The sequence below is a fragment of the Misgurnus anguillicaudatus genome, chromosome 11 (genome assembly GCF_027580225.2).
Source record: "Misgurnus anguillicaudatus chromosome 11, ASM2758022v2, whole genome shotgun sequence".
NCBI classification, from domain to species: Eukaryota; Metazoa; Chordata; class Actinopteri; order Cypriniformes; family Cobitidae; genus Misgurnus; species Misgurnus anguillicaudatus.
Genome location: NC_073347.2, coordinates 36,494,442 through 36,511,201, shown reverse-complemented (window position 1 = coordinate 36,511,201; position 16,760 = coordinate 36,494,442). Strand labels below are relative to the sequence as shown.

Below are 16,760 nucleotides of genomic sequence, written 5' to 3'. Positions count from 1 at the left end.
TAAATGAGGACTGATTATGAGACGTTAGAAGGCGCAAAGAGCTGCTTCACCTGCAGCCTGATAAGTAAATAAATGCTTTGCTTTAAACAAATGCGTCTGTTTTTAAATGTTTTTTTTTTTAATGCTACCTCACGGATTTATTGTATATTATGTACCTGTGGATATGGTGAGATGAGAAACATTTGTAAGTAATGCTTAAAAAAACTCTTTGCTTAAAAAAACGCTGTCCAAAGTGCTGAAACGTGAGGAGAGCCGTTTGTAATTTCTTTATCTCCTGTTTGTTACAAATAAAGTATTTTTAGAGTACAAACCTTATCTTACATACTTGTAAATTATTTTTTGATGATATTGGATAGCCATACATTTAAAGCAATTACAAGCTTGCTTTTTACTTCCATGAGTAAAAGAAAACGGGTTTTAAAGGTTTTAATAAAAAAATAACAATTTCAATATAAGGGAAAAACAACACAATTATTTAACATTAATCTTAAACTGGGGATCTTCTTCCTGCGCTTAGTTTTTCAGTTTACAAAGTCCGTCATCTAAATAGGGATTAGACATAGCGCCAGCGCAACTTGCTTTTAAAGGGAATGAGAGCTGTGACTCTCATTGGTTTACTGCACGTTACGCCCAAAATACTCCCATTACAATAGGACCTACCCTTTTCGACCATGCGCTCGGCGCAAAAACGATTTTTCCCGTCGTTAAATTAGCAAAAGTGGATTCGGACACGCCCATTTAGACGTTGCGCTGTGCGCTTTAGACAATGCGCTTAGATCGTTAAAATAGGGCCCTTAGTTAGTTTCTGATGACACAAAAGATGTTTTCTCCTATGCAAAAATAATTAAACCAAAACACAACATAAATTCACAAAACATGTTAATTTGATTAATTCGCTGTAATCCACATCTTTAAAATTCATACGATTGCGATGAACAGATTCAAATTTAGCCCTTTATCCGTCGATCTTGATCCCAGTTCTCATCGGTGACTGTAAACGTCAAATCTCGCATTCGTTATGAATTTAATATAAATATTGCGCCTCAAGAAGCTTAACAACGCATTGCTTTACGGCAGTGATATCAAACGCTCATTGGCTCTTGCAAGTTACGTCACAGATTTGTGAAATTGCCGTCTTTCAGTCGATTTCCTTTTGAAATTTGTATTTGGAAAAAAATTATTCACAAACAAAAATTTCTCTAAATCACAGCTTAACTTTCCACATTTCCTAATCGAAATTGAAACATTTCTAAAATCCCTTAAATTTGTTAAAACAAGAAAAATGAAAGATTTTTGAAACATTATGATGACTTTTTCTGTATTACCACTGATGCATAATGTTTTCCTATGTTAACTTGTTAATTTTTTATATATTTTTTTTTATTTTTTTTATTTTTATTATTTTATCATACTTATTTTTTCTTTCTGTTATCGTATTTTATTCGTGAAACTTTACATTTATAATCTGTATGTTTTCATTCCTGTAGAGGTTTTTTGTGTATTCTGTCTCTTTTGTTAAATGTTTTGAAGCATTAATAAAAAAACTTTTGAAATTTGAAATGACAGAGAGAAGCTGGATTAACGTTCTGGTGGATTAATAATATTTCTATGTACTTCATAAACTCCAGATAGGACCGCGACTGCAGCACATCATCATTTACTTTGAGTTCTGCTTTTGAAATTTTACAATAAATAAGCTATTGTGAGTACACTTGTCTGTCTGTCTGTTTTATTTCTAACAGTAAATGAATTTAATAAACAGCTTTGGGCAGGACTGTATTAGTGGCTTAAAAAATCTTTTTAAGTGCTATATTCTTACAAATATTTTCTAAACATTTCTGTTCATTACATTGCACAATATAAAAAGAATATATTATATTTAAAATTTTTTGGTATACAAAGGGTTTGGGTGGTTACATTATAGATAAAACGTTTAAAGGGAAATTATACAGCAATCTTTATGGTATGACATTATATGTAAATGCTACAATTAAATGTTGCAAATACATCTACATTGTACACTTCAAAATCTATTAAAACCTACAAAAAATAAGTTTTATGTTTTTGAACATAACGTATTAACAGTGAGATCAGGTTGGCTAAATAAATACAATTCTATTAAGTTGAAAAGAGTCTGATAGAAAGTCAGATGCACTTCATATATGAAAATAATGATTTTTATGAAAATGCTAGTTAACATGACTAATAATTTACTCTATACAGAGCTCATGTTAGCGGAGGAACATTTTGTTATTTTCTAGTTGAAAAGACTGATAAATATTACCAAGTTTAACATTTCATTATACATAAGAATGTTGAGTCCATGGTTTTATTAAATATACCATTCCACAGCCATAGTAAGCAGTGTCTTATTAAACCACTTGAGTATCAGAGTTAAGAAGAGATCTGCTTAATTCAGATTATAAATGCAAACCTGAAGTACAGTATTGATTTCTTTGGCTCATTATAGAGAAGTCAGGGGGGAATTCTAACATTCTTCCTCATACTTCAAATCTAATTGCTATGTTTTGGTACGAGAATCACTGATGTGTCCTAACCGTAATAGTATACCAGCAACAGTAAGACCACCATCATTTTAAATTTAAAATAAGACAGAATGTTACGGTCAAAATCGCATGAATGGTTGGGGTCAAATGCAAGACTTCATCATAAATATAAGCCCACTGTACAGCATCTCACAAAACACACAATATCAAAGAAATAATCTAATTGTCTTCAAGCTAATGTTACTTAAGGGTTTTATATACTGAAACATTATTCAAGCAGAAACTTAAGTGGAGCCTACATTAATAAAAATGGGTTGCATTATCCGACACTACTCTGCTAAGATGAATTTATGTAGACATCATGGGATGTTGCTTTTAAATCATAGCCAAAGAGAGTTTGGCATACACATCAAACGCTTGCAATAGCACAATGTATTCGCTTCATTCGCGTCTGGTGTGAACGTATACACTAAAACGCATCTTTGCACAAGTTGACAATATTTAACTCAAGTGAAAAATTAGCATGACACAAAGTTATATCCCGTGAGTAATCTTGAGTGAGGAACACAACGTTTTGCGTTTGGTGTGTACGCATCATTAGGATATACTATATAGGGGTGGGCAATAAACCGGTAGATACAACGGGCAAAAATAAGTATTTGACACATCAGCATTTTTATCAGTAAGGGGATTTCTAAGTGGGCTATTGACACAAAATTAAGCCAAATTGTAGCCATCAAGCCAAAAGTTGAATTCATACAAAGAAATCCGAACATTTAAGTATACAAGTTGAGTCATAATAAATAAAGTGAAATGACACAGGGATTAAGTATTGAACACACTTTATATAATACTTTGTAGAAAAGCCTTTGTTAGTGATTACAGCTTCTAGACGCCTCTTGTACAGAGAGACCAGTCGTCTGCATTGCTCAGAAGTGATTCTGGCCTATTCTTCCACACGAATGGTCTTTAAATCTTGAAGGTTCCTTGGGCCTCTTTTATGAACTTTGATCTTCAGTTCTCTCCATAGATTTTATATGGGATTTAGGTCAGGTGATTGACTGGGCCCTAAACTTAACTGTTGGTATGGTGTTCTTGGGGTGGTGGGCAGTGCCATTTCTTCTCCAAACATGGTGTGTAGAATGACTTCCAAAAGTTTAATTTTGCTGTCATCTGACCATACTATAGTCTCCCAATAATCCAACAGTCTGTGTAGATATGTTGTTTTAATTGGTGGATGCCTTAGAAATCTACAATGATAGTTTTACAGCGTTTTGTGTTGACTTTACGTCCCGAAGGCAATCGCTCTATGCATCTTTAACAAGCTTGTATGACGAAAAACACAGAAATGCGGATGACATCACAGTAGCGCGAGAGCCGCTCGAAAGCAGACTTCCTTATGGCTTCTCGATTCACTCTCGTGATACTTTGATGTCACCTGCCTGCCTGTCGGTTTTTGCAGCGCAGCAGGAACTCAAACAAATCTAATGTCTGGGACACATGTTTGGACGACGGCGAAGGGCGCATCTTCAAACAACGCGCGCATACCCCCCCTCCCCCCAAAAATGTTTTCTCATCGAATCTACATGATTCACGTGGGTCACCTTTTTTGGCTTTAAAATGGCGAATTTCGCCGAAAGGTGAGGGATTTTCATGCCTGATTCAATATTTGGCTTGATGGCTACATCTGGTGGGAATTTTGTGTCAATAGCCCACTTAGAAATCCCCTTACTGATAAAAGTGCTGATGTGTCAAATAATTATTTTCCCCACTCTATTATAAACCTGTAGAAATTTGTCAACCGGTAGAGATTTCAGACTATCGTCTCTATCGAGGTTACGCACCCATGTCAAGTTGCTGTGCACGTGTCACAAAATCATAACATGTATTTAACTACCGCAGATTTACAACAAAGGGTTTTTAAGACATTGAAACACAAACAACAGTTCTGCGCAAAAATCCTATAAACGATAAACAACCATTTAGGTCTTAAGACAAAATAAACAGCTGAAAAAGTAAACGCACGTAAGTATATTTGGATATAAAGGGGAACTTAATTAATTTAGCTTTGAGTGCTTGAGTTTAGTTTTTTTTTTATGCTTGTATACGGTTTTTTTTTTTTTTTTTTTGAGAATTATGAAAAGTCTATAGCATCAAAGATTTAAAAGAACATAAAGACATTATTAAAAGAAAAAGAAAATTCTACCGTGATACATATCGTTATCATGATATAAAATTAATCCTATCGTAATATGTGATTTTGGTCATATCACCCACCCCTACTGTTACTGACTTTTTTAAGATGTCAAATAAATCTTTGGTGTCCCCAGAGTACATATGTGAAGTTAAAACTAAAATTTCCATAAAGATAATATTGCCACTTTGTAGGTGTGAGAAAACTGTGCTATGGTTGGATAGTGCAGATTAAGGGACAGTATTATTATAATAAGATCCCCTTTTGACATCACAAGGGGAGTCAAATTTCAATTACCTATTTTTTTCACATGCTTGCAGAGAATGGTTTACCAAAACTAAGTTGGTGGGTTGATCTTTATTACATTTTCTAGGTTGATAGAGGCTCTGGGGACCCAATTATAGCACTTAAACATGTAAAAAGTCTGATTTTTATGATATGTCCCCTTTAAATGGTAATGAATTACTACGTAATGCTTTACTAAACTCTCACTACTAGTTTGTTTTCCACAATCAACTGCAAAAAGTTGTTGTTAAAAATCTGTTTTTACTTTGTCAAAAAACATTGTCACATTATGGAAGTTAAATGAGTTAATGGTAAAGGCCATTTCATGTTTAATCTACAGTAGCAGAGTCATATTGAATTAAACAAAATATTTAACAACCAAATAATGTAGTGCAAGACTGATTAAATCTTGAATTTGATGGGATCGCTATAAGGTGGCTATGATATTCTTGCTATAATGTTCCTCACACGAACATCTGAAAACATATTTTCTTTAGAAAAACATGAACTTATGAATCCGGCACACTAACCCGAGGGAATTTCATTTTGTCGTTAAACAATGCGAAACAAGTTTATCTGTCACACCTTTAATAATGGAGCCACGGGGCTCAATTAAACCTTTCCAATAACACTGATCTATGTACAGTAAGCAGCTTGTCCTCTACATTCATGGCTCATAGTAAGTTTAATAAAAGTCTTTCTGAGCAGGGTACAGATACCTTGTATGTGCCATTGGGGGTTTTCATAAAAGACACTAGAAAGATATCCACAGGCAGAAGAGCCGATGTGATGAGAGCAATGGCCAGAGCGCATATCGCTGTGATGGTGGAGATGACCTCGCTCTCCTGCCGGCTCTGATACTTCCGAATATAAACCCAGCAGAAAGCCAAAATCACCTAAAGATACAGAGATAAAGAAACACACAATATGGGATCAAAATATTTCAATGAAATTTCTGACCTTGTCTAACCCTGAATGCAGGACATGAGATGAAGGCATCAATGTTTGATTTTAATCATTGACTTCACATTGATGTCAATCTTTGACATGACCTTACTCATTCAATATTAAAGATATCAAAGATATATTTCACAAAATGTTCTTTACATGATTTTATGAAGAAAAGAGTAAATCACAATAAATGACTGGATCACATGTGTTACATTCAATAAAAAGGCAAAAGTTGTAGCACGCCTAACCTGACTATATGGGATAGTTTCCAGGACAGGGTTTAGATTTAGGCAGGACTACTAGACCTTAGTTATATCAGGACATTTAAGTAGTTTGTATAAACATGCCTTACAAAAACATTACTGGTGTGGTGTACATCTCAAGACAAAACAATGGCAATGATATATATTAAGATGGGCAAGTTTTCAATTTTTTTTTTTTTTTTTGACCTAAATTATTTACTTGAAGTACCCCCTAAGGTTTTAGGTAAATATTTCAATCATTTAATAGCACATTTGCATGCTTAACTTAAAAAATACATTTTACATAATTATTGTTATCATTACACGTTATTGGATCTAAACGCAAAAGTCCATTTTGTGCGAGTTCTCAGTTTTCTGTTATATTGTAGTGTTGTGTAATGTAACTCATGATTAGGGTTGCAAAATTCTGGGAATTTTTAAGGCTGGAAACTTTCATTGGGAATTAACGAGAATATATGGGAATTAACAGGAATATATCCAAATAAACTGGGAATTTCAAACATGGAACTTACGTGTAGTTAATTATTTTGTTTAAAACTACAAGATTTAATGCAATTTCTACACAAAGCACGCTGTTTACTGAAGGACCACCGTTGTACCTGGCAAATCTTATTAAGAAATACGAACCAAAACGGTCCTTGAGGTCAGCTGACCAGCTGGTCTTATCGACTCCAAGGACAAAGCAGAGAAGTGTAGATCGAGCTTTTGTAGCTATAGCTCCTAAACTTTGGAATGATCTATCCCTTTCTATTAGATTGGAATGTACATTTACTGCTTTTAAACATAAGCATAAAGAATACCTCCTAGCTTTAGCATCTAATAGGGTATAGTATTTGAATTTCTAGGTTATCAAATTGACGGGTTTTATTTTATTTTACTGTTATTTATGTTATTGATGTATGCTTTTATGATTATGTGTTTGTACAGCACTTTGTTCAATCACAAGTTGTGTAAAAGTGCTTAATAAATGAATAAATGAAAAAAAAAATGAAAAAAGGACCATTTAGGCCACACCCCCTGCATGTACTTGCATTCATTCATAACATGCACAGATCATTTCATTAATCCTGCTCACAAAATAATGTGAAAAAGTCAATCTTTGCATGTATTCACATACATACATTTGTTTAAAACATCCCTGTGCTGTGTGTAAGTGTGACAACATTATAACATTGACACACTGATACACTGACTGAGAAAATGTTTACTGTAGGTGAGATAATTAAAAAATACCCCCCAAAAAACATCCAAAAGTTTGGACAAATTACTATATTTTTGAAAGAGTCTCTTATGCTCATCAAGCATTTATCTGATCAAAAATCCTTTAGAATTCATTCATATTAAAATGATTTTAAAAGTTTTTTGATCAAATGAATCCACGGCTTATCAGGATTCTTTAAAATGTGTGTTACCTTGCATGCATGTTTGCTTATGACCAAACTAAATGTTTATTTATGTTTGTATATGTAATTTCTCTAAATAATTCCCATATATACACGTTAAGTTTCCAATTTGGAATATTTCCCAAATTCCCAAGATTAAGTTCCCATTGAAATTTACCGGAAATTTAACAGAAACTTTCCGTCCCTTTGCAACCCTACTCATGACATTCATTTTTTTTGTTGAATTTTAACATTATTTATTTACATTTTATAATTTAATTGTGTTTCATCAACTCACAAACCCCTGTAATTTACTCGCAAACCACCAGAGTTCACAAATCCCAGTTTGGGAAACGCTAAGTTAAGAAATCTTAAACATGCATTTAAGTCTGGGACTAGTCTTAAGGCCTGCCAGAGAAACTGCCCATATATGTTTCTTATGGTCAGGAATAACTTACCAAAATATTTATATATAATAAAGCAGACAACAACTAAAGTCCAGCTCTTATCACAATACTTTCAACAATGGCACAGACAGTATGAGAATGACAGAGTACAATAAAAATAATACATAAACTTGTATGTAAATATAACCACAATGTCTTATCAATCTTAAAATGTGCAAATGGTCTTTTTGTAAAATTTTTATGTTTATTACATCAGGCTTTAATCTCCTGTCTCAAGCAGATTTGTGTTAGATGTTAGACAGACAGTTGGCCGTCTTTTAACACAAACATTCAGTAAAAGCCTTATAGGCTCAAGACAGCTTACAAGTGTGATGTTATTTAAAGAAATCAAAATGTGACTCTGTATTGTTTAAAACTAATCTCTACCTCTGGGAAAGTTATCTCTGCAAACCATAATGTTGTATTTCATTAAAAAAACAGTGATACGAGTCGAACTTTCCGGAGGAAGAAAGGTCATATTCCAAACACATCCAGTATTAGCTCTCAGGAGGCAGCTGGAATGAGTCTGTGATTACAAGATGCTGTTCTCAGACCAGATCAATTAAAAGCCCCGTGCACATGAGACTCTTGATCAGATAATGACCCGACGCTCTGCATTTAAATCAGGATGAACTCAGCACATTATATAACCGGAAAAGCCGCTCTTGTAAAACCAAAACACCCAACACATTAAAATGAGGCACCCTGACCTGTTCAATAAAAAGGAGATCTTAGTTGTTGTTTTTTTACTTTGATCCACCAGCATCACTCTTAAACTGCTCACTGTTTTCAAACAGCGCTGCCAACACCACTGCCCTTATGAAAACCAAGTTAAGTTTTATTATAATAAATAGCAGTAACCATGTGTTTTGGTGGTTTGATCATTGATGGCCGTTGACTTCTTTTCCGAGGGGCATGAATTCAAAATTTGTGTTTGGAGTGCCATGTGTGTTGCTTGTCATTTCAAAATATATGTTCCTTGCTTCATGTGAACCATGTCCATCATGCTTCTTGTCAAAATACGAGCCTGCTGCACATGCGTTTATGATAAAAGAGACGCTTACAAGTTACATTCACAAAATACTCATAAACATGACATGCCAAAAACACATATTTTGACATGATGAGCTACACACATGACAGGCTAAATACATGTTGTGACGAGTTTCAAATCATGCACCCTCGAAAAAAGCCACTGGGATTGACTGTCATTTGCATTACCACAGTTTTACCACAAATATTTGGTTAAACTATGGTTACTGTATTGACATACTGCAAATTTGTGGTTATACTTTGGTTTTACAACAAATAAACAACTATAATTATTATAGTTAAACCATGGTTAGTTTCGTAAGGGTGGTATGACAAATGGATGGCAAAGTATTAAAAGCACCACAGTGGAAAACAAACCACGACTGGATTATTTAAAACAGTCTCTACATACTAAACTAGTGCAGAATAAACTGTCTTAACAACAAACTGAATTATATTGTTGGGCTGCATGACGATTAATAGCAACTAATCATTCGCAGAATAAAAGTTTTTGTTTACATCATACAGTATGTGTGTGTACTGTAAATAAACACACATGCATGCATGCATATATTTAAGAAATATTTACATGTGCATATACATACACATATACATATAGTATACATGCATGAATGTGTATATTTATATATACATAATTATAACACACACACAAACACACACACACACACAGTAAACAAAAACTTTTATTCTGCAAACGACTGGTTGCCATTAATCGTTTTTGTTTAATTTCATTGTGTATTTTTCATAAACTCTAAATTTAGACTCAATAATGAGATATTTGTAATTAATCCGCTAAAATAAGCAATAACCACAATAAAACAAACAAGAATAAAACCAATAACACAAATCAACAATTCAACCAATAAACTGGTGTAATTTTTTGCTTTAATAAACGTAAGATTTCTTAAAACCCAACACGACTGTACAGTAAACAGAGATGATCATGGAAAGACAGACAGATAAACAGATGTGCAATGACAGTGTGTCATATGTGCTCATAACAGTATGCAAATCAGCACAGATCAGCGTGACAGCTAACACAATATAAGCGTAAATAATAACGCAATAACAAACGCAAAGTATAATTGACAGTTTCTGTATCTTACCAGCAAAACGATGGTAAAAATCGACCATCCGAGCACAGATTCAGTGAGTAACGCTACTGGCGTCGCCATGACTGCTTCACTTCCTGCAACAGTGACGACACGCGTCACGTGACTGATGATATCACCACACGGCCACGCGGATTTGGGTCAGTTATCTAAAGTAGGTCTGACTGCAGCACGATATATTGCTTCGATATCGACATCGCTGAATATTTATTTCAAAATAAAAACTATTTCCGATGGTTTTGCCAATGTTAGTATGGGTTCATACATACTACAACAGAGAGAAATTACAAAATAAAAATAATCAGTTTACATCGCAATGCAGTTTCCCCCAATATCATCTAAAGATATGTAAACTTGAGAATTATACTACTTAATATACTCATGTTCATTTATTAACAAAGAACATGAGGTCTAAAACTATATTTAATTGTGTATTGTTGTGTTTATGTTTATAAATTCATACAATTATGTGTTTGTTTTACACATTGTTCTTTGTTCGTTTTACACATTGTTTTGTGTTATGCTATTTGACACATTATGTGTTGATTTTGAATATAATGTGTTATTTTTTTTTAATAACAGGGACAACAAAAGATGTGTTAAAACAAGACAAAATGTATAATGTACAATAATAACAACACAGAGATATGTCTAGTTAAGGACAACACATTCATTGTTATTAAATATATATATATATATATATATTTGCCATTTGCACATTTGGCCTGTAAGTTATTTTCTTTAATTAATAAAAACTTTTTACTGAGGTACTGCAATGATATGTTTGCCTTGGCCAATATGGAAAAACAAAGAAATAAACACATATACAAACAAATATTTTGATAGGCATGGTCTAAAATGTGTTAAACATTTGTTTGTTTTATATATGAAGAGTTTCGTTGCAAAATAAGATAAATCCATTTTTTTACATTTTTGTCAAAACATGTTTATTATTATGTTATCATGTTAGTTTTTGTTTTATGGTGCTACTTTGCTGTATTTTTTAAATTATAAAGGTTTAAATCAAAACAAACCAACTGCAGTTGCATTGAAATTAATTGGAATGCACAACCAAAAAATGAGATTTCTGAACAATTAAAAAAACGGTGGTTATCTCGTTTTGCAACAAAACTCTTCATATAATGCAATGTATTTTAAGCTCTAAGAAATAAGCATTTATCTATGACATGATCTGTTATATTTACTGTCACTTTAGTCCAAAACAGCTTTAAAATAAATAAAAACTAAAAATGTAGTTAAAGAACCTAATTATTTCCTCATAAAAGGACTCCCATACAGCAAAAAATATATTTCTTTGGCCAAAAATATGTTTTAAATATGTGCTAAACAGATTTTGTAAAAAGTAAAGCCTAATTATATTTTTGAATTTGAAAATATATTTTGTTTTAACCTTCATCTATTAACATAAATTTCAAAATGTATTACAGGGCAACAATTACATTTCTTAATTTATAACCCATATGGCAAAAAAAATCATTTTCTGGACAAAATATAAGAGTTTGTATAAAATGTATAAGTATGTATAAAATATAAGGTTTTTCTGAAAAATTACACTATGCTATATTTTTGCATTTGTAAATATATTTAATTTAATCTTTTCAAACCTGTTATGTTTACAGGTTTGTAACATACAAAGTTTTTCTTCCAATGTGACGTAAAAATAAATACATCTAATATATAGGCCTATATTTATTATATATTTATTATTTATTTATTCATTTTTATACAGTTAATGGCCAAAATATATTTGTAAAGTATATTTCAAAATATTTCAAAATATATGTATTGGCCATTTTTTTATATATTTTAAATATTATATATAAAATTTAAATTGAAAATATTTTTTTCCATTTGGGCTTCCTTATCTTAAATTTAAATATGTTTAAATCCCTCATCCCTGCTGCTGGTACAATGTGTGAATATTTGTCCTGGAACTGTGTCTTTAAAATAATTCATGACACTTGCTAAAATTTTATGTAGGACAAGTATCTTTAAAATAATTCATGACACTTGCTAAATTTAAATTTCACCTCTCTTTATTTAAAATTCACCATATATCTTTTCTCATAATGTAGGTGTCCTTGGTTATAGTCAAAGAGCCAGAGTGTCATTTTGGATAATATTGCATTAAAGAATAAATCATCCTCGGGTGTACTTCTCTGCCAACTTCTGACTGAGTGACACTTTGGGAATCATTAAGCTTTTAAATGAATCAACATTATTCCCTTCACTTATATCGCAGAATCAATTACCTAATATTACAAACCTCTGTTTAATGCCAGCTTTTACCTCAGAATTAAATTTCAAGACAGATGATTGGCAACGAGTCAGGGCTTTATCATAGATGAAGATCTTAGTCTAAGGTCATCCTCAGGTGAACAATGATTTAAAGCATTTGATTCCCGTATGGTTTGAAAGCACAGGAATCATATATTATATCAGTAATGCATCTGGAATTTAAACACAGCATATAAAAAATGACTAAACATACATACAGTGATTTATGAATGAAAGATTTTCCTATAATTAGTTTAAGGACATTCAGTGAGCAGTAAATCTTTCTTTATGATAATGCACAAAATGATAAATCAAGTACAGATATAACATTGTTCACATACAAACACCATTAATTGATTCTAACCCCTGGTGATCAGACCAGAACAAGCAATACGAGATTTTCAGATTTTCCTTGCAGCACTGATATCAGAAAACGTCCGGCTCAGCAAGTCTTTGAGATTCATCAAACATAATCTGTTCTCTGTGGTTATTTCTAATTCATTTTTATCTCTTCAAATGGCTTGGCTGTACATCAGGAGAATGAATTTGGTTCGATTCAATGAGGGTAATTACCAGTATGAAAGGTGTAAACGAATAACCTTCTCACTGTGATTATTCACGAGAGGTGCTGCTTCTTCAAAAGACTGACAGCCTTAAAGGTGAGGTGAAATATTTCTGAAAATATCAGTATTGGACCAAAACATTTTATTTATATTAGAATACTTAATAAAGTAAATAATTATATTGATTCAAAGTGATATTTCTCATTACTATAACACATTTCTTTTGTAATGTTTAAGTAATTTTGTTAAGTCAAGGGTACTAGATTTTGCCCAGGAGCAATTTGGGATAAGTTACCTTGCTCAAGGGCACCTCAGTCACAACCTGCTGCCAATTAGAGTCAAACCGGCGACCACCAGGTTACAAGCCTGACCCTCTTATACCATTATACCATGACTGCCCCCAGCACTGCCAATTTTAAACTTCAGCTTTAATACCAATTCTCCTTTATTTTCACAAATTTCGGAAAAAAAATTGCAGTCACAAAGCCCTTAGTGTCAACAGTTGCATCTTGTAAATCTTGTTTATGCTGCTCAGGTATCTGGACTTTATATAAACTAAGTATCACTTTACACACTTTGGCATATTGGAGCATGTTCATGGGTTGCTATAGTGATTAAACACCAGTGCAAAGTGATCGGACAGGAAAGCAGGCGGTCAGATAATGACCACAGATATATGACACTGACCGTGTGACTTGAATCCAGGCTCCAAAATGTAAGTACATTATACTGTTCTGAGCAAAGGTTGTGAAACTTATGGCAGTGCAAAGCCTTTCCTTTGTTTTGCATCATTAGCCAAATTTGAAATAATAAGTTAAAATGACTTAATTAAATGCCAATTTAATTAAATGTAAAAAAATAAGGCATCAACAATTTAGTACAATGTACAGAAATAAAGCCACATCAAGACATTATTTTACTTTATTTTGAACAGTCCAAGATCAAAATTGCCATATTTAGAGAATATCTCCTCTATTCATTTACTCTTGAAAATAATAGACTAGATCTTTATTTCTATCAGTGTCTTTTAAAATGCAGGTACAGCACTGATATATGTTCCCATTCCCTTTGTAAGTGCACTACTCACTATATTGTCTAGTCTCAAGGAGACTCCGGCGACTTCCATTAGCCGCGAGATACCGCATCTAATACCCTGATTTCTTTTAGCCTCCAGGTCTCATTGAGCATTGCTTTATCAGTCGCATTTGTCCTTTCTACAACAACCTGACATGTCGAGTAAGAGGAACAGAAGAGGAGGGAGGATGACAGGTTTATATAGTTTAAGCTGCTCTCTCTCTCTCTCTCTCTCTCTCTCTCTCTCTCTCTCTCTCTCTCTCTCTCAAATATTGCACATTCAGATCCAATTTCCTAATAGCAATGCATCTTAAAATTCATAGCTAAAATTACATTTTGTAAGAAAAGGCTCTTAACGTCAAATATATGCTGCAAACTATCAAACTGAAAGTGATTTTAAAAAGCCATCCATTCAGCTCATACAAGACCATTTTACATGTACAGTAATACATCTATCAAATTGGATTTCAAACAAATGCATCTGCCTTTCCCGGCATCGGCCGGCTACAATCTGCCTTTGTTCTTTTGTATTAAAATCACATTCTGTAAACGCTCACGTGAGCTCACCACTGCAGCAAAGTGAATGAGGTTTTTAGGACCTCTTGTTCCCAATAGCTCAGGATATCCGTTTATATATAGTTTTCACTTTCAAACTGGAGCAACATTGGTTGCTGAAGCATAGCTATTGTTTGGAAAGCACTTTGGGGAAACAATGCATGCGTTCTGAATGCTTTAGTCAACACACCATATGGCAATAAGACAGAGTAATATAAGCCATGTTCACAGTGATGCATTCAGCTAACAGACAGAAGTAAGCAACAACTGAGGAGAATGTAAATAGTGGCTTCTCTTATAGTGACAGGTGCGTTGGAAAGGCAGGTGTTTTGTGTGATATCGTGTGTGGATTGGGATGTTTGTTTGCCAGCCTTCCAGAAAGTTTCGGACAAAGTGCATTCACAATGCATGCTATTTGAGATCAGGCAAGTTCACCTGGGATAGCACAGTGTAGAGCTCAGAGCTGTTAGGAAGAGATTTAGAGGACATTTGTCCTATTCCTGTAATAACTTCCCATGCATACTAGGGCAACGAGGGTCTTTTATAATAAGCGCTTGTTTGACCAATTAAATGAATGACTGTGAGACACAGAATGTCTAGAGATAAGCACAACTTGTGTGTTTGGGTTTAAAGTGCTTACTGGGAATTATGTTAAATCATACAAAATGATCCTTCTGAATTTTTAAAATGTTTTTGTAAGTGTTCGCACGCATAAATAAATGTTTTCATTTGGCTTCTCGGCCCTCTAATGTTGCTTTGAGAAAAACCCAAGCATTTGTCTTTTGACTACTTGTGTTAAATTTTTGGCTTTCACCAGAGTTATACTTCACTCGGGAGTTAAAATCTTTATATTTTATTATTCATGAGTTAGTAGTAGATGGGCCACTTGCCATAGAATAGAAAACTGAAAATTTATGGAGTTGCAATTTAACACAGCAACAAAGCTTTTTTTGGAAATTGGTTGACTGTGCATGTGTTTATTCACTGGTCTATTTCCAAGTAATCCCATGCTGTAAATAGAGAGAAGACAAAAACAACAACACAAAACAACAAGAAAAAGCCTGCGGCAACAAGCAAATCACAAAAAAAGAATTGAAAATAACAACTTCTACCCCCATAGTAACAAATACACCCAGCACCACACCCAACAAAGATCATTTACAAACCTTCCAGCACAAAACACAGCATAAAGATACCATAATTTAACATATCATCGGTGTCCTTCCGAAACCTTGTATCTCCATATATTGTGAATTTCATTTTTTGTCATAACTCATTATTATTAGTCACTCTTTATGTTTGTCAGTTGTGTTGCAAATATTACATCAATAAAAAGTAGGGATGCACCGATGCCAGTATCGGTATCAGGCCCGATACCAAGCTCATGTACTTGTGCTCATACTCGTAAAAATACCTCGATACCAAAGACCGATACCTCACGTGACGTACTTTATATATGACACTTTATGACAAATTTGATTGTCTTGTTGATTAAATTACTCAATCAAATTTGATTACGTCCTTGGTTTTGCCTTTGGAGGTTATTAAACACTGTGAAATTTTGGCTTTGAAAATTTGTGATGATAAGCACATAAGCATGATTTGTTTTTTCATAATATGAGTTGAAGTTGTTAAAAATAAAGATGCTGATATGTTTATTAGTCTCATGGTGTTGTTCTTATAAAAATGCCACATCAAAAAAAAAAAAAAAAAAAACAGTACAACAAGCATTGGTATCGGTATCGGCGAGTACCAGGGGAAAAAAATATCGGTACTAGTGCTCGATCCTTAAAACGTGGTATCGGTGCATCCCTAATAAAAAGTATTAAAAGTGCTTGTAAACTTAGACAACACAGTGTGTAATCAATAAAAAAACAGTGATGATATGCTAAATCTAGATACATCCCACAGAATCAAACATACTGTATATAAAATACATACAACTAATGCGTAACTAAATCAAACATGTAACCATGTGAATGTGAAGAAACTCCCCTCCTTCCTTAGTGAGTTGGTTCAGTCCATCTTAGTTAAAACTTGAACCAGAGTTGTTGTTGCCTTTTCGTCTGAAATGCTG

The 16,760-nt window shown here is 33.4% G+C and overlaps 1 protein-coding gene across 1 annotated transcript in view; it reads right to left on the bottom strand.

The window, feature by feature from the left end:
* lmbrd1 (LMBR1 domain containing 1) overlaps positions 1–10,309 on the bottom strand; it is a 116,473-nt gene extending 106,164 nt beyond the window's left edge. Inside the window, exons 1-2 of the mRNA XM_073873602.1 lie at positions 10,188–10,309; positions 5,706–5,882 (exon numbers count right to left, since the gene is read on the bottom strand). Coding sequence (XP_073729703.1) covers positions 5,706–5,882; positions 10,188–10,256 — 246 coding nt within the window. The 5' untranslated portion in view covers positions 10,257–10,309. The remainder of the gene's footprint in view (positions 1–5,705; positions 5,883–10,187) is intronic.
* Positions 10,310–16,760: the final 6,451 nt, after the last annotated feature.